General features: G+C 34.2%; 2 protein-coding genes across 7 annotated transcripts in view; one reads left to right on the forward strand and one right to left on the reverse strand.

The window, feature by feature from the left end:
* The first annotated feature begins 595 nt into the window (after positions 1 to 595).
* On the forward strand, positions 596 to 2,590 carry LOC113396272 (SERPINE1 mRNA-binding protein 1-like). Its single transcript, XM_026634154.2, has one exon. It carries the CDS (start codon positions 788 to 790, stop codon positions 1,973 to 1,975), a length of 1,188 nt encoding a protein of 395 aa, XP_026489939.1. The 5' UTR covers positions 596 to 787; the 3' UTR covers positions 1,976 to 2,590.
* Positions 2,591 to 2,883: 293 nt separating this feature from the next.
* Hecw (Hecw ubiquitin protein ligase) overlaps positions 2,884 to 24,558 on the reverse strand; it is a 102,381-nt gene continuing 80,706 nt past the window's right edge. For 5 of the 6 annotated variants that reach the window (XM_026634145.2, XM_026634144.2, XM_026634146.2 and 2 more), the window contains 6 exons: positions 10,677 to 10,874; positions 10,203 to 10,469; positions 7,646 to 7,811; positions 7,152 to 7,364; positions 6,868 to 7,034; positions 2,884 to 4,172 (listed from right to left, as the gene is read on the reverse strand). In XM_026634145.2, coding sequence (XP_026489930.2) covers positions 3,914 to 4,172; positions 6,868 to 7,034; positions 7,152 to 7,364; positions 7,646 to 7,811; positions 10,203 to 10,469; positions 10,677 to 10,874 — 1,270 coding nt within the window. In that variant the 3' untranslated portion in view covers positions 2,884 to 3,913. Of the gene's footprint in view, positions 4,173 to 6,867; positions 7,035 to 7,151; positions 7,365 to 7,645; positions 7,812 to 10,202; positions 10,470 to 10,676; positions 10,875 to 23,150; positions 23,560 to 24,558 lie in introns of those variants that run through there. The other variant, XM_026634149.2, reaches the window with a different exon arrangement.

A 24,558-nucleotide genomic window follows, 5' to 3' on the forward strand; every position in this document is an offset into this window, starting at 1 on the left:
TATACAACTATTATTGGAAATATGTACTCTTATGCCTTGCTCAAAGAATGGCTTATTTTTTATATGTTTAAAAAAATATTAATATTATTCATATTGCATTGAAAAGATTTAAAATTCTATTTATTATTGCTTATATGTACTTAATTCATATAACGTAATTATATATGGTACCAGGATTTGTGAATTATTGATCTCGTATCGTTTTTTTACCTTTTAGTATTTATTTTTAAGTTATGTTCCTACAATCAATAATAATTTAATAAAAATAATTTCATCCAATATATTTAATATGGGTTGACATTATTTTTTATTACATCAAGAAAGTACATTTTTATTATTATTGAAAAGGTTAAAAAATATAAAGTTACAAACATGTCAAATATTGACGACTTAAAATAAGCTGTAGTTAATCATCATTTTTGCTAAATTCATTGAGTTTCGAATATTACTTAAAATGTTTGAAATATATTTCTTTCATTGAATAATTTTACATTTCTTTACTTTATGGTTACCGTTTACAATAGTATCTTTGCCTCAAATCGAGAAATGTAAAGAAAATAATATGGAATCTATGACAATAATGTTTACCATAGACATTAAAAAGTTAAAGTGCGGCCATTTTCATTCTTTTCTCTATTCTTGCCGTCATATGGCGTATTAGTGTGTTCGTTTGGCCGCCATATTAAATGAAATCAATAAAATAAGACAAAATGTCTCCTTACTAAGTGTGTGAAATTAATCCATTAACATCTAGTTTTTGTGTGATTAAAACATCAAGAGGATCATAATGGAGAATTCCTACGGTGTGGGAATTGATAATAGATATGCTCTTTTCTTGGACGATGAGTCCGATCCTCTTGATGCGTTAAAAGCTCGAGAGCAAGCGAAAGAGCTTAAAAAAAAGACCAAAGAGGCCGAAAAAGAAAATAAGGGTAAACCTGAAATCAAACCTAAGGGCGGCAGTGTCGTCACGAGGAAGGGTATCAAGGAAACTCAAAATGTGAAGTCTCAAGAAAATAAAAGTGGCGAACCACAAAAACCCAAGGGTCCTCCAAGAACAAATGATCGTAACGTAGAACGTCCACCGCCGAGACGCCGTGAAGAGCGCCCACAAAACGGAGCCGTTGAAGGAAAGGAGGGCGCTAGGCCCCCCCGCCGTGAATTTGGTGACCGAAGGCCTAACTTTGAGCGACGTAATTTCAGCGAGAATCCTGAAGGAGGTGAACGCCGTGGACCTAGGCCCCCACGCGAACCACGTGACGGGCAACGTGGGCCCAGGCCGGGTTACGACGGCCGCGGAAAACGTGAGTTTGACAGGAGATCGGGCTCTGACAAAACGGGTGTTAAGCCTGTGGACAAACGTGAAGGGGCCGGTCCCCACAACTGGGGCACGATCAAGGACGACTTAGATGAATTGAACAAAACCGGATCCGAAGGTGATGTCGCTGAAGAGAAACCGGCGGACACCGCTGCCGCTGGGGACGGACAACAGCCTGAGCCGGAGCGCGCGCCTCCTGCAGAAGAAGAACCGCGTGAGCTAACACTCGACGAGTACAAAGCGCTGCGTAACGCTCAGCGTACTGCTCCTCAGTATAACCTACGTAAGGCGGGTGAGGGTGAAGACTTGAGCCAGTGGAAGAATCTGGTCATGTTGGAGAAGAAGAAGGAAGGCGGAGAAGATGACGAGAGCGACGAGGAGTACGACATCGCAGATTACCCGCAGCGTGTCGGACGACAGAAGCGCGTGCTCGGCATCGAGTTCACGTTCAATGATAACTCGCGGCGCGGCGGCACAGGAGGTCGCGGGCGCGGGCGCGGACGCGGTCGCGGAGGCGGCGGTGGTGGCGCTGGTGGCGCCGGCGGCCGTGGGGCTCCACGTGAGGAGCCTCCGCCAGTGGAGGAGCGGCCGGTGGTGCGCAACCAGGTTGTACCGCCTAAGGTGGACGACAACAAGGATTTTCCCTCTCTCAGCTAGACTCGCAGTGAGTCTCCGTTCTTCTCCCCTTTTAAAAGTACGATAGAGATACAAATTAAAAATTGTATGTACTGTTATTTTTGAAGTAAATATACAAAATATTTACAAAGGTGTGTATTATATTACATTGAGTTTTAGTAATTTTTTGACATACAGTCGTAGCCTACGGGTGATGTGCAGAAAGTTTTAAAATTTTAAAAAGAAAGGGGAATTACTTCTCTTATGAGCTCCTGGTGATGCTCAGGTGTAAGGGAGGGGGAGGACAATTGTTTTAATTTTGCAAACACATAGCGACCGTAACGCATATATGAATCTATCATAACAGTAGCTTGTATTGTAATCACATCTGCTTACAACTTAACTTGAGTTATTATATCCAATAAGTTTTACAACTGCAGACTGTGACAATAATGGATTAACTCTGTCACAATTTAGCTTAGATTACATTTGTGAAGAAAATAACCCATTGCATTTTGTATCACGAGTTTGTGTCGACAGGTGCAGACTTTAAAACTGTAAATAGTTATAAATGTTTAAAAGATAAGGTCTTTAATAACAAGGTTGATTTTGTTGTTACACAAACTTCTTGAAAAATAAACATTTTGTATGTGTGAATTTTGCTTCTTTGTTATTATTTTAAAATTTTTTTGCTGAATTATTTTCCTATAACTGTATTTGTATAAGTTCTCATATATCTCCTCCTCCTTGCAAAAGCCAAGTTAATTTGTTTCATAAAATTTTATTGTTAGTCTATGCTAGTAGCAAGTTCATCAGTGAGGTATGAATTTGTGTAGACAATTCAGTATGGGATAATTTGATTTAGAATTAGATGAAAGGATTTTTCATAATATATTTGGGTTCAGTACACATACATCTGATATATATTACTATATTGAAATCAAACCACATTGTTATGTAAGTAATATTGTATATTGACACATCTGATCACTTCCACACAAAACAAGTTACTTAGAATATACTCATAATAAAACAATGTTCTACAGTAGTTAAATATTCAACATAATAGAACTTTTACTTACAAAAATAAACATAAACTTACACAATGTAATTTACACAAATAACACAATAAATAATGTATTTACATTACATATGGAACCCAAGTAAGATGTTACATCTGCATAATAGCATTACATGACAATTAATACTTTATAATAATAATTTTGAGCATGTAACTCGATCATATTAAGTTAATAAAATTTTATGTTTATATAAATAACTGAGGAACATCAATATTAGCAAAATAATTCACGACATCCACATATGTCAATTATTATATTAATTACATAAATAGGTAAGAGTAACTACAGGGATGAACAAGCAATATTATGATTTCTGTTGAAGTTTTTTTTATTATAAGCATATAATTATATTAGCTGACTAGGTAGTGCTATTCATTAATTTTAATAGCTTCTGTTTTAGCCAAATAAAGAGCATTGAGAGACAATCGCTTCTTTCGTCTATTACAATAATTTAAAATACATCATCGTCACAATGATCATTATGGAAGTAAACCAATAGGACTTTGTTCAAGTTAGATAGTTAATAAAAATTATAAATTAGTGACATAAAGCGTAATAACTAAATATGGGACTTGAGCCCCGATTCACAGCCACAATATACTTCACTTACAATAAAAGCGTTTACAAAGTACAAACCTCGATAGATACGTGGCTAGCTTTATTGTTACATGTCTGGCACACCTACATACTACGCACATATAGCAAATAGGTATAACACTATCTCCGTTTGTTCCTCAACTATACAATCAATTGACTATTATTTACATCGACGACAAGTCACTGACAATTTACAGCCACTAATGGGATTACAATCAACATCGACATTTATATTAATTTGATTAGATTTAACAAGAGCTCCCATTTACACGAAATACTCTGGACGATACCGAAGCACGGTTTACTCTATTCCAAAGGTATTGGTTTCTTCGACAGCGAGGAGCAGTTTCTCGTGAAGGAGCTGAAGCGTCGGGTAGGGAGGCAGGTCCAGTCGGTTGAAGCAGGTGTGGGCTCTCGGGAGGGACTCGATGCGACCCCAGCGCTCGATGCAGAAGCGGCGGGGGCCCGTAGAACCCCGCAAAGCCGAGAAGCCCTCGTAAGGTATCGATGACGTGCCCGTAACGAACTGAACGAGTCGGAGTCGCTGCTCGTTCGTAAATCTGGAACAAAGATATTTATAAGTTATACTTATTTTTAATCGCATTACAAAAAATATACATTTTAAGATAACCTTTCCTACAAAAATGTTCTCAAATACAATGTCCATATCAGACTCGGTTAGCCACATCCTGTTACTATTTGCATTCAAAGTAATTAGTAAATAGTATTTTTTATCAGTACGGAACAGTAAAATATTACTTGGCATTTATGTGTTCCTGTTACAAATGCTACATATAAAACATTCGAGTTTTGTTACGCATGGGAAGACACTCCACAAGTTTCATCATTTAATACGTGCGTGGGCGTCGTACCCACGTTAAAGTATTTTGGTAACTGAAACCAGTCTACATTTATGTAATAAGTGTATAAGTTTAACATATATGTAATAATTTAAATTATTTAAGGCATTTGAATTATTTTGGTTAAATTGAATACATAACATCAATAATTATGTAAAACGATTTGGTGTCAGAAGTATTAAAAAACGACGAAATCTAAATAATTATACAAAAATATTTTATCATGTAACTTCAATAAATATGTATTTCAAATTAATTTTTTTCTGTTAGTTCCTAAGACAACTTTAATAAATTTATTCGAGAGATAAAATTTTATTATATACGGAAATATTTTTATATTAGTTTCGGGTCATTGCAACGGCGACAGTGCGAAGTCTAGATAATTTATACGCGAAGGTTATCGTTTACTTTCGATAACAACTTAAAATCAAAGTCAGCGCAAATAACTAACCAATCGCAATAAACACTTGTGTTGGATGGAACGCATTCGTAAACAAGAAATAAAATACGAGCATTGAATGGCCTCATTTTCTTCTATTATTAGAACTTCTTTTCAAACGTGATTTAATTTAAGTATGTTACAAAGTACCTACTTTTTTAATCTTATATCGTTAGTATAGTAACTGGCGGAATGTTGTACGTTGAATTGAGTAACACAATAAGTTATGTAGTTGTCATTAAACTGTACACAACTGTCCGTCTGTGTTTTAATTTGCGCCGAATTATTATAATTCAAATAAAGTATATTCTAAATAAATCACGATTTACTGTTTCTTTCAATTCCGTTTTTTAAGGTCGAGGTAATTTTACATATGGAAATGAAATAAAACAAGCGTCAAAAGAGTCCTCATTCTGAGTCATACCTGACGCGAAAGGGAAGAGGGAGTCGAATATCGTATGTCCATTTTCAAGCAGTTTCGGGGGAAACTAGTAAAATGTATAAATAAGCAGGAAATTAGCACGACACTATTTTATTCGGTACACATTTATTTTAGAAACAAATTACTTTCAAATGTAGTTTCTAGTTATAACAAAATCTCCGGTTGCATGAAAATAGTAACTCGACAACTTCGTGCTACATTTACCTAAGAAGAAGCATAAAATTAAATATTTATATTCTTAATATATCCTGCAAAGGGGTCACCTTGTTCATAATATGAATTTATAATAAATTAATATTTTATGTCAAATGACAAGCGTTATGTTTTATATTTTAAAAGAAAATGAAATTAATGCAAATGTGGATCATTATTAAGAAGATGAAACTGCAATGCGCAGCTTTTTATATAATAGTACTAGCTACCCGCCCCTGCTAAGAGTTTGTAATGATACAACTATAACTTATTAAAGAAAAAACAAAAAGTAAAATCTTGTCTTTTTCGGCTAGGAAAGTTGAAATCCTCGACTTTTCTCTCCTATAACATGCAGGTATTCCTCCTCTTGAATCAATCTGCTTATTGATGAAAGCCCCATTAAAATCCGTTGCGCATTTCAAAAGATCAAGCGTACCGACGTTGACTTTATATTTTAATACTATGTGGAGATTCCATATTTCTGGTATGTATATATTTTATGTAAACAGGTTTAGCAGTTTTATCAGTTAGACATTACTAGAAACGTATCTTCGTTTATAAGTATAGATGGATAGATTTATAGAAAAAACACTGTTTACTAAACTAAGCTTAATAAAAGTTACTAGAATTGAAAGTCGATGAAACTAACCCTCTCATTTCCTTATTTTTTATTTAGAAAAAAAAATAATATTACTAGAAAATAAATATATAATTGGATGAACTTTATTTGACAAAAAGCATTACATTGCCTGATTAAAAAATGACGATGTCTCGTCTACTTTAAGAAAAACTAAATAAACTGACATCAATGTCGGTTTAAAAATAAGTTTAATCGTGGATGGGTCCTAACATGCCATACAGACATTTAACTAGCGATTTTATAGTTCAGTGTTTCAGAAAGCGTTTACGATAGACAGGGACGGAACGTAAGTTTAGGGGGCCCTAGGCTAACACTACTTAGAGAGCCCACCTATGACATATCTGAACGTAGACTTGAATTAAATTAATTGAATAGGTTTGATTAATTGCAGGACTCGCAGGACTGCCAACAATACGATCTGTTTAATATAATAAAGTTATGGATTCTTTCGCATTATCGTTTATTTTTGACTTTGCTTTGACTTAGCTGGGTTCCCCTTGAATCCACGGGGTCCTGGGCTGAAGTCCAAAAAGCTATATGGTAGATCCGGCCCTGGCGATAGAGTACACCTGTCTGTACACACAGTGTACTGATGAAGTTAATCTTTAAGATCAGCCCGGAAGGTAGGTAGGATATCTAAAGGAATCCACGACGGTGTTCTCGGCATATCCGAAGCACGTACCTGTCGATGGCCTGCCAGAAGCACAGTATGACGGGGTGCGCGTCGTGGTAGCCGCCGCGGTACTCCGTGTTGTTCCGCCAGTCCGACACGTCCAGCTCGGGCGCGCCCGCGATCACCAGCTCCAGCTCCCGCGCGTCGAAGGCGCCCACCAGCCGCGGGTCCACCACCTGCGCGCACGGGTCGTTAACGACTAGCGACTAACGACGATCGGGATCCACGGACGCTCGAGACTTCGAGCTGTCGCGATCTCGAACGTATCGCTGGCATGGGCGAGCCGGGCTTACCTCGTGGAAGCCGCGCACGAGCCACTCGCTCTGCTCGGCCACGCCGCGCTCGACGCGCCAGCGCACGAGCTTCTCGAGGTACTCCTTCTTGTTGCGCTCGGTGACGGGCACGTCGCGCCCGCCCGCCTTCAGCTCGCGCTCCAGCACGCGCCCGTCCGCCAGCCGCTCCGACACCGCGAACGTCAGCTCCAGCGACGACACGCAGCGCGCCGCCTGCACGTTTCATAGATTTTATACTAGAGTTACTTTCGTATTCTTTTGTTATATTCGGTTTTATTTCTTTATTTTATTCGGCTGTAGAGACTCATGTAGGAGGAATGTCTTTATGAACCCTATCGTCGTAACACACACACTCACGACGCACACGTGACTACGACGATAGACAACAGCTTGAATTTTATTAAAAGCTACGATTTACTATACAATGTAAATATTGCATGTTTATTGATATCGAATGTATAATAATTATAATGTGGCCGGGGAAGGTATCTCACCTGTAACCATCTCAGTGAGGCGGCGAACTGCGCGTCCAGTGCGTCCACGTCTTCTAACGCGGGCGGGAGACGAAGCAGAGCGCGGTACAGCGCACGCGTGAACCACGCTTCGAGAAGGTAGCCATGGACGAGAGCCAGGCCTAGCACGCGACCGGAGAAGCGGAACCTGGCAACGATATAAACAAAGTGTTTATTGCAACGTTACGTTATTGTTCCAAAAATATAATTTAAAAAAATAACGACCGACCATCGATTATTTTGTTTATTGTTTAAAAAAATACTGGAACACTAACAAAAACGCCATTTTAATTATAGAAGACAATAGATAACAAGATGGCGTCACAATTGAATCAAACGACACAACCGAGATTTAGTTTCACATAAATATCAAGCGTGACAGGTGAGCAAAAAATTTTAAGAGCACCTGAGATTCGGTGAGTTCGTAGTTATTCTGTTTGTAACTAAATATTGGATGTAACGTGAGATTTTTGAGACATTTTATAAAAACATACGCGGACACGCTACACGGCGTGGGTTATGGAAGAATGGATCTTCAAGGTTATGAATGTGATTTAAATTATATTAATCGTTTTTAATGTATCAATCTTCTTTTTCTGACAATTTTATATTTAATTTTTTATACAAACAGTTTTAGATAAGATACAACCATTTAGGATACGAAATGGAGTTTTAAAAGTAACGTTTCTATCGTCTGTATAGATAAGGTAAACATCGCAGATAACTTTGTAAAGTGCACTTTGATGACTACAGTGTTGCTACTTGAAAAATAAATAAAAACAATACAAAATAGCTTACAATGTTATTGGAATTACATTGTTGCGTTTTATCGGTTACAAACAAAAGCCTATTTGCTATATCTTAATTATTTTACACTTTTAATGTGTATTTTCACATGATAAGTATGAAAATGTAAAAATATTTTTTTTATTTTTAATAAATTTTAATATAAATTGTAATGAATTAATAGAAGTTGATTAAGTTTCGGTTATAATACATAAGAATAATTTATTGTTACCGTCGATTACGATGTCTATTTATATTTACAAATATCAATTGTCCATCGGCTGTATAGCCACTAGCCGTAAACAATAAAATATTATTTAAGATTTAAAAACCGATACCCATACCGTCCCGCGACGGCGAACAGCACGAACAATGAACGGAAGTTCATAGTTTCCGAATGACAATTAAAACGCACCATAATTGATTAAAAAAGTACATTGACCTCTTTGCCGTAATTGAAATATTACGATATAAAATGTATATAACCTTATCAATGGGTCTGGGTCTAGTCACCTCGTTATGTTTTTATATTCTCTTTTATTATCTCGTTTGAATGCGTTTTATTTGCAGTTAAATGTTTTTGTACCGTTTTCATTACGTTTCTTGCGTAATAATGAATGTTTACTGGTTGTCACTGGTTGTTAGCGTTACCGTAAAATTTATACGAATTTGTTTTCTACATTTGAATAGTATATCGTAATCGTATATTTAATCTTATAATATTTTATTGGTAATGTTAATAAATGTTTATGATTAAACATCATATACATAAATATTTTACTAGCCTTGTTTTCGTTTCCCTAGATTTTAAATTAATTTCCTTATAAAAATATTTAGAACAGCGTCATTCAGTGCTTAAAATCACTTATTTTTTCAAATGAAGTTTTTCCTTTTGCTATCTTTAGTGTTACATCATGATATCACGCGAAACAATAGAATAATCTTCTTATCATATAACAGCGTAATATAGGGTATTTATAACATGGGCGTGACTTGTAGGATCAACCTAATCTGATAATACAGCCTTGACTTATTGACTTACATACCTACTGAACAATTTCAATTCACCTTCATCATCATTTTTTAAATACAAATTTTAAAAATATTTATAATAATTAAAAAAATATATATATATATATATTTATTGATTTATAAATTATTAATTGTATTAAGCTTCATTATGTATTTATATACTAAAAAAAACATTCTTCTCGGATGAATAATTTATGCCACTATTTAAAAAAAAAAAAAACAATAAATAGGTACATCTTTCCGTGTCAACATCACTTATTTGCAGGGACAATGCCACCTAATAGTATTATTCTTGTACTGATTGTTAGTTATTATCTGTAATGGCTGTGATTGTGTATTGTTACTAATACAGTTTAAGTATAATACCTACACGCAATGTAACACGGCCCATGTTAAAGAATATTTAGTGTTCAAGCGCCTATCGAGTTTTGACGGCTTTTAGCATATCGTGGTTTATGCTTTTAAGATAAAGTTTAAATAGCCTTTTAAAACATCAAATGTTATCAAAATAGTTAAAACATATTTGTTATCGATTAAACTGTCAAGTTATTTAGTTATACGGAAAATATTATCTCACATACTTAAATAATCTCTGAAGTAAAGTACGGAGTCATTGATAAAATTCCTACGGAAGTAACACGACTAACAACCAAGTAACCAAGACAAAAGTTGATCTTTTCTATGAATCGGTCATATATTTCGATCCATAATCAAATCTTACCATTCATGATGGTTGTCCACGAAGGCCGACATCGGGGACACGTGCACCGTGTAGGTGTCGTTAGCGGAGTACTCGAACAATCCATAATATGGGTTGAACAGTTCTCTCGATAGGAGGAAGAAGAATTCTCTACTGGGTCCTCCATAGTCTAAGCCTTCCTCTCCATCCCAGAGGACGCACAATTTCCCCTTCTGCAACTCCTTCTTGCTACAGGACATGATACGTCTAAATGCATCCTCTAGAAGGTGATCCCGACGAATATGTAATCTGTAAATATACATTGAATATGTTATTAAGGTAAAGAAAGGAAATTTACTAGTATTTGACTATTTATACTTATTTTTGATCACAGCAATAGCGAATTCAAAATATTTCATGCTTCGTTGTTTATTTTAAAATAACGTCAATTCAATAATGACACAGCTACGCTTAGCTTTAAAGTGAATATATTTTTTTATTATTAAATGAACTTACTTTAATTTTCCTGGACCCTGTCCATAGCCTTTGCTTTCCAGCTTCCTATAGAAAGCTCGTAATTTAGCTTCGAAGTCTCGCCGTTGAGGCGCAGGCGCACGAGTGCTCCGCGTGGCGGCCGGTGACGCCGCAGGCGAAGGTTCAGCTGTAGCACACCCTGACGCCGGCACGTAGCTCATAATCTCCTGTTCGAACAGGCTGCGGAAGAAGAAAGACAATATATAACCGTTGCTTCTTTTTATTCAATCCACGTAACGATATAGCCGAATAGGCAACAAACATTTGAATCCAAGTATCGTTTGCTATACCATACTGACTACTAAAATTTGAAGAGTTTCTAGACTATAATATTTTTTTGGGAATCTCTTATAAGTACTTATTCTTTCTTTTTCAGATCTGTCGAGAATAGACTATTGTTAAGATTTTACTTTCTCAATGTTATGGTCATTAAAAGTGATATGGTATTTAAATGTAAAACTTCACTTTCGTCGGACATTCGTAAAAAACGAAGACACCTTATTGTTTCACTTTTAATTTCGCACATCGCCTCTCACATAACCTTAACCGAAATGGGCACCATCCGTAAATGTATAATAGCAAGTACGTCATTTTGTTCCTTAATACTCAAGCCATAAAGACTACAATGTATAAAAAGGATGTACGGACGGATGCGCTTTTTATCTCAACAAGTTTACTAGAGCGAAGAGTATTAATATTATAATCACAGTGAATGTTCGCGAAATCTTCATTTATAGTAAAGATCATTAATATATTTCTGGGCTAATGTTTAATGACTTAAGACATCTTCCAACACTTTCCACAAGGAAAATGATAATTCAAAAACGTCTGGTTTAATAAGCACTTTACAAATGATTCATTGAAATCGTTAGCTCCATATTAGTTACCTTTAGACAACAGTCAAAGGGTCCTATTAATGGAAGTATCATTGAAAATCGCACCTTACATTGTTTGATAGTGAGCGTCGCCAATTTTAGAGGAACAATCGACTGTATATACTATTTGAGATAACCAAAAAGGACCAATGTCAGTTTAGGAATAGTTGTAGGATTTCTATGTTTCTTTGATTCCGCCGTTCTTTGTTAGTTTAATAAGAAGTTATAGCTTGGACGAAGTTTGCCAACGGCGGCCAATACCTATCTATCCTCTAGACTAGTGAACGACGCAGGATTACAGTGCACACGTGTGTCCACTCTCTATTGCCACCTCGTATTCTGATAGGACAAAGTCTTACCGAGGCAACATTGCCATATTTCTAAGTCTGAGCAACAGAATTTTGACAGAAATAACTTTCATTGGACGGACTCGGGATTTTAACTTTGTTCATTTTAAAATAATAAATAATATCGATATCGAGAAAGAAAGAAATATTTTTTATGCCGTTATTTATAGATATTTGTATCATGATGAAGAGTCAGAGCTGTTTTATTATTCCGAGAAATTTGGCTTTCAAATTATTTTTATTGAGCCCATGATTCAAGCCGCGGGCAAAGCTAGTCCTAACTAATGTCCACAAAGTACGATGAACCTTATAACTTGCCCAAAATGAAAGGAAAGTCGACATTAGACAGAGACAAAGCGAGGTCTACGTTGCTAACCTATAATCGATTTGGGAAAGATTTAATGTCGCTCCGCCCTGCCGGTGTTCAACATGCCGTAATTAGAATAATGTAAACTGTATAAGTTATACATAAAATATATTTAGATTGCTTATCTGACCACGTGTATTTCTGTAACCTAATCAATAATCATCAAGATTTCTTATAATTTCTGAAACAGGCCATTGTCAATATTATATTCAATTCTCCGGAATACAAATAGGTGAACCTTTATGTTAATCATGATGTCATTGGACTTTTTGATTTCTCGGATTTCTCCAAAATGTATTTGAATTTTGAAGTAACTAAAGATACATCAATTCAAATATTAGTTACATATCGTTTGTCAATTTCATGAATATGATTATTTGTAAATATCACTTTGCAAAATGATAAAACTAAATTTGCATTAAATATTTTTGTGTTCAAGACGCGTTTGTATCTGATACATTGCAATGCATTCCAGAAATCATATTTATCGTTACCCAAGTCTTGGCGCGCATCCAACAGATGTTAACGAGCCCTGCGTAAACAATTTCGGTCAATATTTTGTCTTGTGATTCGATTATTATATTTGTATCAAACCTTATTATATAACAATACTAGAATAGCCGTGACTTCGCGTGTATTGTTCATGAATAAAATATTCAGCATAAGCCCAAAAATTATCACGCAAAAATCAGCCCGACGCCTTGCTTTGTTGGGTATAACAAACATTAAACAAACTCGAATTCAGGAGTTGCGATCAGTGTTTATAACCCGATCTTTTTGTAAATAAAAAATAAAACTAAAATTAAAGGTTGAGATATTTCAAGACAAATTCTAAAGGTTAGAAGGTGAATTGAGTATAGTGTATGTAGGTCAGAAGCTAACTTAAAATCTAAACCAACATTTTCGGCCAAACTTGTTACGTAACATAGCAACGAATGTAGACAAAACAAAACTAATACCGAACATATACCTCAAACAATTCGACGAATTAAAATCGTATGATTTATTGTTTTTATTCTTAGAGATAACTAAGGCTCCGTTGGAAAACTGAGAATCACATCCATAATGATTACGGTATACTAATGTCGTAAATCATCAGCTTTAAGCGCTTTATTAGTTGCAAAAATTATCTTGTTTTATAATATTATTTAAAATTAAATTATTTTTCCTCAAGCTTATAGCAAAAATATAGCCAAAGTAATATTTAATTTTCAACATAATATGTTCTTTATTATTATATATAAGAAGTGTGTTTTTTCAGCGACATTTATATAATGATATAAATGTGAGGAATATTTTCAATTCCAACGTATCTACAAAGTATAACAAGCAACGAACTTTCGTAAGCGCGTGCGTTTTCAACGCAAGGCCGCTTCCCGACACCGATGGATGGGAATGACCTAAAATTGCCTCGCTCTCAGATATTACTCGACAGTCGTTAGAAACGAGGTGGTACGTTTGTTAAGCGCTCGCTGAGAAAACGCGTCAGCGAGCGAGAAACAAAGCTGCTTTCTGTTTTCCATGATGCAATTCTATACAGTTTTTATATTACTGCTTCTTTTTCAACTTTCAATGTGTTTCAATTTTAAGTCTTATTTCCTGGAAATATGACAATGATTGTACGCCAATTTACTTCTAAATAAAATCAATCCAACCATCGCCAGCATCAGCAGAATGTAAAAAAAATATTTCGTATTCATAATAATACCTTCTCTGTAGTCATTACATAAGCATCCGGCACATCCCAAACATATATCATTGTGATGCCACCAATCTTAAAAAGTTAATGACTATAGGAGGCATTCCCTGTGGCCGAGAGCACGCGCGCCGCGTCCGTGCTCACGGCCCTGCTTTCACGCTTAAGACATACTTATTCCTAATTAACTAAAGAACAAATTTCCTTAAAAATGTTACTCTTATAGACAACAGGTGTCCGAACAGGCCCGAGGCAGAGGAAGGGTGATAGTTTCGGAGATAACGTTTCGCCCGTTGCGAGAAGCTGACGTCTTGATTCTTCGCCTGATCGAACATGACGGTGAGTTTTCTACTATTGTGGTTGTAATTTAATTAAGCGCACCGTGTTTAGACGATCAATGGAGCCGACAGATTAATATTTTAATGACGTAACAGATCTTTGATGTCTTTTAAAAGATAATTTTTACAAAGTAATATAATTCATTGCTAATTTATTACACGACAATTATATTATATATTTAGATCACGTTTGAAAATAATACCGGAGTTAAATTTACATAAAGTGGAACACTAAAACGGTTAACCGCAACGCTGACAGGAAGAGGGTTGTTCTGTTATACAAAGGACGATATCAATCAAACACCTGCGTAACGGATACATTACTTTTTGCGTGCCCTAACTTACATATAACGAACGAAAGGTACAAAATTTCAAATACGATATCTTTAAAAAAAAACACAGAATTTTTGTAATTTATGTAAAAGATTTTAGTTAATGTTAAAGCAATAATACGGGATAATCCTATGTTACCGGTAATAAGGTTTCGCCCGAAGCCCACGACGCCTAGTAAAGTTTCATCAATGACTACAGGATGGACGTTATTTAGTAATACCTCGCCTGGGGACTTCTCGTAATTACTAACGATAAACCGTCAATTTTAAGTTTGTAAAGTTGTCATGTCTTGGTGAAATATCATAACAATAAATTCAACAAATTACAAATAACAAAATTATCAATTTAAATTTCGAAGACAGAACATAGAACTCTCTCGAAGAACGCATTCAACTGTAACAGAACAATCTAATTTTCCAACGTAGCCTTAAGATATTTAAAATAAAACGTAAATATTTGAAGCAATATTAAAATTGAAGCGTTGACATTGCTCCGACCTCACACAAAATGGAAACCAATACGTGCCCAATATTCTTCTAAATTACTTCCTAAGACCATTGCTAACGAGAAAACAAAAGGGTTATTGTTGTATGGAACCATTCGAACGGAAGCCTTGGAGCCACATGTCGAATTACACTGAAATTTTCAATGGCATTTGTATAATTTGGTTAAATTACCCACATAGCTAATTTTCGTTCGACTCGGTAAATGTATTGTTCAAATTTTTCTTGTCTGCGTTTTTAAAATATAGCTTCGTACCATCTGAAATGACTTTACTGACTATGCAATACGAAAATATTAACTAGATAAAAACCATTAATTAGTAATTACTCCTCACACCAAGGTTACGTCGAATTAAAGTTTAGAAAAGGTATATAGTATACAATGTTGAAATTGAAGATAATCAAAATTTACATTTAAACGACTCTCTTGAAGAGTATTGTAGTGACGGCGTTAATTACATAATTATTGATAAAAAAAAAAACGTAAATAACAATGCAATTTAAATTCGTTAAGGTTTTACGGATTCATAGTTAAATATTTTTATTAATTATTAATTCCCGATAGCAACTTCATAATATACTTAGGTATGGTAACACTATATAATAAAATATTATGAATTTAATGAGTAAAATTAATCCAATCTTGTATTCATCTATAAGTCCATATATTTCATATTGAAAACTTACTTCCAGTTTCTAAAACGATGATCATAGTGAAATCAACTTATTAGAAGATAATCTGAATGTTCATTGGTCAGTAGTAGATGATGACGTAACGAGCGACCAATGAGCGTCCAGGTTAAAACCAAATTAGTTAATCTGCCTTTGACTAGCGTTTTAGAAACTGGAATATAGTTAACTATAAATAAATGTGTAATTAAGCTGTCTACCTACATGGGTGTCAGGGTTGAGCGGTCCCCTGTCCCTCCCACGTCATTGTGCCCGTTTCAGCTGACATACGGCCTATGTACACGGTGATGAGTCATATATACTTTTTATTCTTACAATTGAATACTTCGCTTTTCACTTTTAAAGAATTCAAGTTACAAATAGTTTTTAAAAATATGTTCAAGAAGGTTTTATATGCACTTCTGAATTCTTAATTGCATTTTGTATTTGAATCGACGAACAATAAATGTTCCATTTTATCATTTATTGCATTGTTCCTATGTATTATATTTCTCTTTCTATTACATACATGTACTTACTGGTACTTGCCCATGTTAACTGAGTTGAAAGCTTACATTATATCTATATATGGATAGAGTGACGCGTTACAAAAGAAGGAAAACAAACAAACCAACAATTATTATTTTGGTGTGCGTGACAGTTACTTTACTAGTGTGCGTGTACTTAGTTGCAGTTGGCTAATATTTTTTTCAACGCGATCTTAGCTTTGAAAATCGATCTAGACATAAATAAACAAAAAAATCATCTTATTAAGGAACAAAGTATTCGAGTTTAATTAACATCACGAATAGGGACTCCGATTCAAGGATGTTTTAAAAGAACCCATAAATGAAAACTTAATCAAAAACTGATATTATTAACCTAATGCTATTCATTATATTTAGCTAGTTAAATAATCATTATCCATTACCGTAAGTACCTGACCTAGCCGCTGCGGCCGTGAATGTGTAATCTAAAATAAATAAACTATTTATTGTGTTAACAAAGACATACAGATAATCTACAAAAACAATGCTAAAAATGTTTAGCCACGCGAGCATTGTTCTGCAAATGGGTTGCATATATACATATTTAATCGTGTTGTCCGTCCGTCCGTTGCCGTAGAGACGAGCGCGGTCAGTGAAACAATCTTTATTATTCAACTATAATTTAATTAAATTACCTCTTTAAAACATTGTAATTAAAATTACATTTGCATGTCATAATTGGGCGCACGGTTGCGCTGCAGGCAAGTTCAGAGGGAAGGGGTCTATCGATGCAAAATATTCCAAAGTCATTCAAGAAAACGTTATTGCTATTAGTATTCTAACCACTTAATGTAATTTTGTTATTGCATTCGCAGTCGATAATTCGTTCAAACCTTGGCTCTGACATTGTTTTCTATGACGTGATCGAAATATTGCATAATGACGAAAACAAATGCAGAGAGAGCTTTTGAACTTTTGCGTTTAATACTTGAAAAAGATACTTTTTAATAAATATGTTACTATATATTTTGAGACTAATTACAGGTGAAATTTACTTGGTTGTAGGGCTTGTCTAAGCTCGTCTGGGTAGGTACCATATTCTACGGCCAAAAAATAATTTAGTATTGTTGTCTTTCGGTTCAAAGTATGAGTGAGCCAGTAAAACAAAGGCAAATGGGACATAACATCTTAGTCCCCAATCTGGGTGACGTATTCTCAGTGTAAGAGGTAGTAATTATTATAAAGCCATCTTATTGGCGGTCATGACCACTTACCATCGGCTGGCCTATTAACCAGTCAGCCCAGATATATGAAATTAAAAAAAGAAGCTAAGATAACTCAATAAAACATCTATTAAATCGGTAATTTTTACACGAGCAAATTTTAAAATAAACCGTAAAACGAAAAAAAAAAACACACCTCAACAACAATTTTATGATGCACAAAATAATTTACGTCATAAACCTATCATTATTTCATAAAAAGGATCCACCTCAAACTTTTCAATTTACGAAAATCGGCTTAAGATAATTAGTGGGAAGAATAAGATTGATGACGAGCAAAAACTGATTCAAATGACGCCTGAACGGAATAACCTTTAATATCAGACAGCCTGGCTTCTTTGTAGATACTAAATATTCTACAATATACTACAATATCATTATGTTTTTATTTAAAGACGCGACCCGCGCCAGACTTATGCGGATTATATTTTAATAATATTTATTAGGGGAAATAATTTATTCCATAATATAAGTGGTGTCGATGATTTTGAAAAATGATTTAGACCAAACTTTGTGCAATACTATTAACAGTGAGAACATGGCCCAGTGCTGGACAACGGGCTTCGTTGGCTATTTGTAATTTAAAAACATAACGAAAAGGCATTATTTTATCAACACCGTAACCATGTCAAACCCATTTCTGATTCATTAGAGCTACCACAATTTTCGCATTGGAAAACTCTGTTATCATTAAGTAAAATATTTTTAGGGTTAACGACCGATTTAAGCGCCACTCCTGCAAATGGCTTCTTTTATGTAAGTTGTGACTAACTTTAACACGGCTTTAACTATCTGAACAAATTTTGATACTTAGGCGTAACAATTAATATGAGCCATTTAAAATAAAGCCAAGAGGTATTAGCATAGTAACTTAAAAAAAAAAAAAACAATTTATAGCGTTTAAAATTAGAATGTGAACACATTTAAAAATGGAACATCCATGTTTCCTTTTATTACAGTCAACCTGTTCTCTACCGTTTCTGTACAATTCACGTTTTCTAGCCACATACTAGATCGAATGTCAAGTAACATCCTACAATGTAGTCAGCCTTGGTATATCTGGACATGCGACTCAACACTGTACAGCCACAACGCCATTCCTGACGACGTATCCCTTTTTATTTAAAATTATATGTCTAAATTTTATATATATTGGCTTTAGTTCTTTTTTCATGTATATTTTTTTATTTTTAAGATTGATGTCTGTCGTGTCGTGTCAAAATATTGGTTTCGACTTAAAACATTAAGAGTATTTTCATCGGTAATAAATTTGCACGACAAAGTGTTGTTGATTTATTACTTTTCGTATTAAAAATGTAATAGCCGTCTCAAAATTGTATTATATTGTTTTAAAATTAACAAATACATTAGGAAACCAATAAAACATCGACGTTAACTATAATAAAACTATATCTTTTAAAAAAGAATAATTAACACATTTGTGGTATGTTTTTTTAGAAAGAGAAATAATACATCAAAATGAATGTGGCGTAACTTTTCACGTTCCATAAAAAACCATGAGCATAGGAAACAACGATTCACCACGCACGCTCTAATCCGTAACACGATGTTTGTCTAAAACCTATGTTAAATGTTAATAGATAAAAAAAAATACACGTCATAATGACTCTTAAGCGCACTTACAAAAAGGCCAAGTTCCTGTGTCAATTAAAACAGATCACTTTGTTTATCGATGGCGGATCGTTCTGATCGACAATGGTCGTTCCCATATCGAACGAGTAGATTACCATTACGATCGAATCATTACACTTTACGAGATTTTGATTGTACCGCGACTAACGATATGGGGGCACGAAAGGCACAGGCTGAGTTCGATTTACGACAGTTATAAAATCTCAGTCCTGTCGTATCGATTGAATTTAAAACCAACGGGGTTTTGTAAATCACACCTTCAGAAACATTTCGTTTGTTTATTCGTCGATGGACGCATTTAGGATATAATTATACCTACTCGTAAAGATATCGGCATAAACTTTCGAGGGTAGACTAAAAATCTTGCTTATATTTTCGAAAATATTTTCGATAATATTCGCGTTATGTTGATCATTATCAATATATATCTTAAGCTAATTATAAAGATCGAACAGAAAACTTCTCGCAAGACGTGAGACCAAAAGGTCATAAGATATACTCATCAAACTAGCGTATGTTAGTCCGTTTCCAACATTTCACGAGTAAGATACCGAGTTCTTAGAGAACTGATTAGCGCCGCTTTTGTATTGTTTGCGAATAATACTATTCATAGAGAATACTAATGTTTTTTTAAATAAAATTTTAAATTCAGTAAACTGCTTCTAATTAGTCTCGTATTTAGCATTTAGTCTTTAGACAGATACGATTATTCCGCCAAAGTTTGTAAATAAATTGATGTTTAAGTAAGCATTGTTAAAGATAATGAAATATTTTAGTATGATAGCTAATATGCCATTTCTCGTAAAACAAATGAAAACGTCATTAATAGACAAACAGTGATTTTGATCGTTTGTTTTTCTTTCAAGAAAGTATCTTCTATCCATTCGTTAGCTGAGATAGTTTTTATTATTATCATCCAAAAAAATCCAAATGATAATAATCAAAGATAAAATAATGTTACAACTGTATGCTTTAAATTGATCATTTAAATTTTAATCTTTTATATGACTTTTGATTGTTTTGTATAAAATACGTGATGTTACCTGCGAGTTGTTTTAACTACCATTAATATATTCAAAATAGTCTTTTGCATATGTCGTCCACCAAATTAGAATTATAGATTGCAAAAAGTCAAAATCCATAATAAATTTAGCATATCGCTATTGGTAACGAAAAAAAAAAAACAACAATAGGACGGAAACGGTCCTCGTTCTGTTCGGATCGAATATTTTTTCGCAACGAAAAAGTTGATTTCAATTGTTTTATTTTCCGTGCCACTGCATTTGCAGGCCAGTGATAAAAGTGAATCCGGATACATCAAAGACCAAGATATATGGGTTATCCTAATCTCCAACTACCTAAGTAAGAGTTGCTTTTGTCGGCGACCGCCTTTTCTCAAAGCGTCGTTAATTCTGCTCACTATACAATACGAGTCCTTATTTTTCTTTTATATTTTATAAGCAGCTAGGTTTTAGTTGAGCATGAAAGTAATAGTATACAATTAAATGAACTCATATTGATGTTAATGTAAGTAAAAAACTATATAATTTTAACAAATGATATTTAAAATAAACACAAAGTACTACAAGTAAATCAAATTACGATTTATACACGAAAATAGGCAGTACTTCTAAACAAGTTCCAAAAGTCATAACATACGATATAACTTTATATAAGTATACATATATATCTATATACTCATATATTTTAGCACAGAAATAAAGTTAACTGATATCTTGGCCCATTTTTAACAAGCTTGTATGGATAAGGAAATATGGCGGAGGCAATTTATTATTAGTATTAAATATGAATTGCTAAAAATAAGTAACTACTGCGTTTCTACACGATTATTCTCCGTAGAATCTTCACCCAGAACTGGAGAGAGATTCATTTGTTACAAGCCACATTGTAAAAAGCCGATTCAAAAGTGCTCCTAAGAGCCTACTTGGAAAAAGCAAATCTTTATTGCTTTTTTTATTATTATTTACAGGTACACAAACTTTTTCGTCTCAGACTAAATCACCGGCCAGATTTCTTTGAGGATTAGAATCGAACATTAGCATAAATAATTAATTATTTATCATAAAATTGGGCAATAGAATCGGTAAAAATCTTTATAAAAAACGTCGATATGAAAATTACAATTTAACTCATTTCTGTTATTGGAGTTACAAGCAATCCAGAAGAGAGACAGAGAGAAAGAATAATAGGATATCGTGTTATATATAGCTGATTCATTAGAAAAAACAAAAATGAAGTCGTTATTCTGAGAACAATAAACATTTATCGATTTGTGTTCTGATGTTTCTAGAGCACCATAGACACAATTACTTGCTATTCATATTTCAACGTTGGTTATCATCATATATTTCATTTAAAAAATAATAAATAAAGAAGATTAGTTACCGAAAATACTGAAACAATACTTTTGTGCAGTATGTCGTATATTAAATACGAAGTCGCTGCAAATTGTTACTTGCGTTTGTTGTACAATTATAATGAACGTAATTTTGAATCAAGGTCTTAATATTGTATAAATATGATTATAAATCATTTCTTTGTAGTTTATATAATACATTATAACAATAAGAAATAACGTCATTAATATTATAGACATTATAATCATAATTAAATTTTATTTGAATATATTTTTTTAAATATTATTTAATTAGTGAACAGTTAAAACTTTTTTTTTATCTTATTCGCAGACGTTTTAACAAATTGCAATATTTACAAAAGCGCCCAAGATTTGCAGCTCAATTGGTGTATGCAACTTGTTCCAATTTTAAATTTAAGAATTCACCCATACACTACCAAATGTGTGTGACACGCGACAGATAAAATAAAAAAAAAAACAATATATTTTTAATTTAGTTTTGATTCGTATCCACTCAACAAAGTCCTCCATGTAAATAAGGAATTTTATCGTATAAATAGTGTATTATTGTACACAATGTACGAAGGAATTCTGTACGATGTTTATTGATTGAAATTCTTATTTAGATCACCTAGTTGTTCAAAATAACACTCAATTACAGCGAAGGCTCGCAGCGGATGTTATAATGATATAATAAGGGTAACTCTAGCTCAGATCACACGGTAGATGTATTCATCCAGACAAATGAATTAATAAAAGATGTATCTGAAAGTACGATGTAACCACGAGTTAGTTTTATATTTAATCTTCAAGAATTTTGTACATACATGTATAATAACTCATTTTCATATAATGTTAGATATTACGTGTCAAGAAAAAAAAGGATTCGTGAAATTTTCGTCCGTTTTTATTATGTATGGTATATCATGAATTAATTCTTATCGCATGACCTGGTTAAGGTACAGACAATAATGGAAAACGAACTTCCGTTACACGAAACTGTGCGAATTAAACGCTAATTGTAACAAAAAAGAAATGAAAAACAATAACCCAAATGCTTTCGTAATTATTGTATAACAATCGCACGAGTGTGAGAGTGTCGGAAAAGAGATGGATTGACATCATAGGGCCATTAGGTTAGCGAGGCGAAAGCGCATCAAGTCGTACGTGCGAATAGACGCGCTTGCGCAACGTATAATAGGCTTTTATTACGCTTCGTCGTACTTCAGTGGACTAAAGCGATAAATTGCTCTGATATGTTTTACATATCGCGCTAGTGGAGTATAAATGAGATAAAATTACAAATAATATAAAAAATGAAAGTTATTACCGTAAATATTCATAAATGGTAAATTACATACGGTTTATTCAACGTAATCCCTCTATTCATATAGAGCTTTCTGATCTTTAGGTGATTTTAAAAGAGTTTTAAGATTCAGTTTTTCATATTGATAATATATAATTGAATTAATTTATAGCACGCGATAATAATTAAAAAATATAAATTATTTACAAACGTTAACTTACAGACTGAAAACGACGCCGAACGTCTTGGATATGACCCCCATGGTCTTTTTCCAGCCCTTGATGAACTGGCGGCGGCGCACCCCTCGGGGCGACACCGCACGCGCATCTAGTTCCGCGTAAGAGCTAATTTTGACGTCTTCCAACCACTAAGACAAAACCCTTCATCACAGTTTCAGTCACACTTCACGAATAATCTATCACATAAATTGTATTCCATAATCCGAGATATGATGTTCACTGACGAAAAGGCTCCTCTACCTGCTTTGAACGCTCATTACAGTCCTTGCTCATTCAATTGTCTTTTTCTGAAAGCGGTCGCATAGTCACGAAACGTTTGTAGGGCCGTCGACTCGAGTGGGCACGTGCGCTCGTCAACGTGGTGCGGACGATACTGCCGTAGATTCTACGTTGAGCCGCTACGCTCGCTACAGGGGTAGGTAATTGTAAGCTCACTATGAATCACAATTATCCGGCTGTTTGTCTCCATTGGCTACTATTGAGTTACTTTTGTACGACGTTTACAGGCCTCGGAGCAATGCCTTTACACGCGACATTACATGCAGTTCGGATATTTCGTTGAACGCCTGGAGGCGTCGCGTGTGCTACTCGCTTGTAAACATTAAGACAACAATGCCAAGCCTTAATTATACCTATTATTCTATTATCTACCTGACTTAAGCATCGCTGTGTTTTATACAGCTATAGAACGGCGTATTATAAGAATATATTAAATAATTAGACGTCAATTTGAAAAATATATTAAAAACATGTAAAAAATTTAATTTCACACGTTTCTTATAAAGTTTATTGTTTGGAAAGATACGAATGTGAACAATGTAATTCAGAAGTAAATGATCATACAAATTAATGTTTTAATGACGAGACGTTGACCTAACATCGCTGCATCGATTGAATTGAAATGTCACAATCCTAAGAAGGTTGCTGACGTAGTAGACACAAGGATTAACTAAGTTCCATTTAAGTAAAAAATATACATATAAAATACTTCGACACGCAATAATTTTAATAGGTATTGGAATTTTTCGCTTGTTATCAAAGACGTTTTTGCTGGAACGCCTTATACATATACCATATGAACAATTTTCCAGTAACTTATTAACATAAACAATTAATTTATCATACTGTAATGATATAGAGATAACTTTGTATTTTTTTTTTACTTACGAAACAACTAATCCATCCAATGACGTTTATTTTCAAATTATTTTATAGTTTCAAGATGCGTATTCTGTTTTTAGGTTTTTGTACTTCTGGTGAAAATAATAAACTCATGTCTAACTATTCACTCTTTTTAACTAGTCGATTACTCTGACTATACTTGTTATAATATATTCTTGTTTGGTTACGAGATCAGTTGTTTGATTTGGCTGTAGCGCTCAACTCAAAC

This window comes from Vanessa tameamea, chromosome 8 (assembly GCF_037043105.1).
Source record: "Vanessa tameamea isolate UH-Manoa-2023 chromosome 8, ilVanTame1 primary haplotype, whole genome shotgun sequence".
NCBI classification, from domain to species: Eukaryota; Metazoa; Arthropoda; class Insecta; order Lepidoptera; family Nymphalidae; genus Vanessa; species Vanessa tameamea.

What these genes read in the sequence shown, in the direction of transcription:
- LOC113396272 (XM_026634154.2), top strand. Translation starts at nt 788, where the DNA reads ATGGAGAATTCCTACGGTGTGGGAATTGATAATAGATATGCTCTTTTC.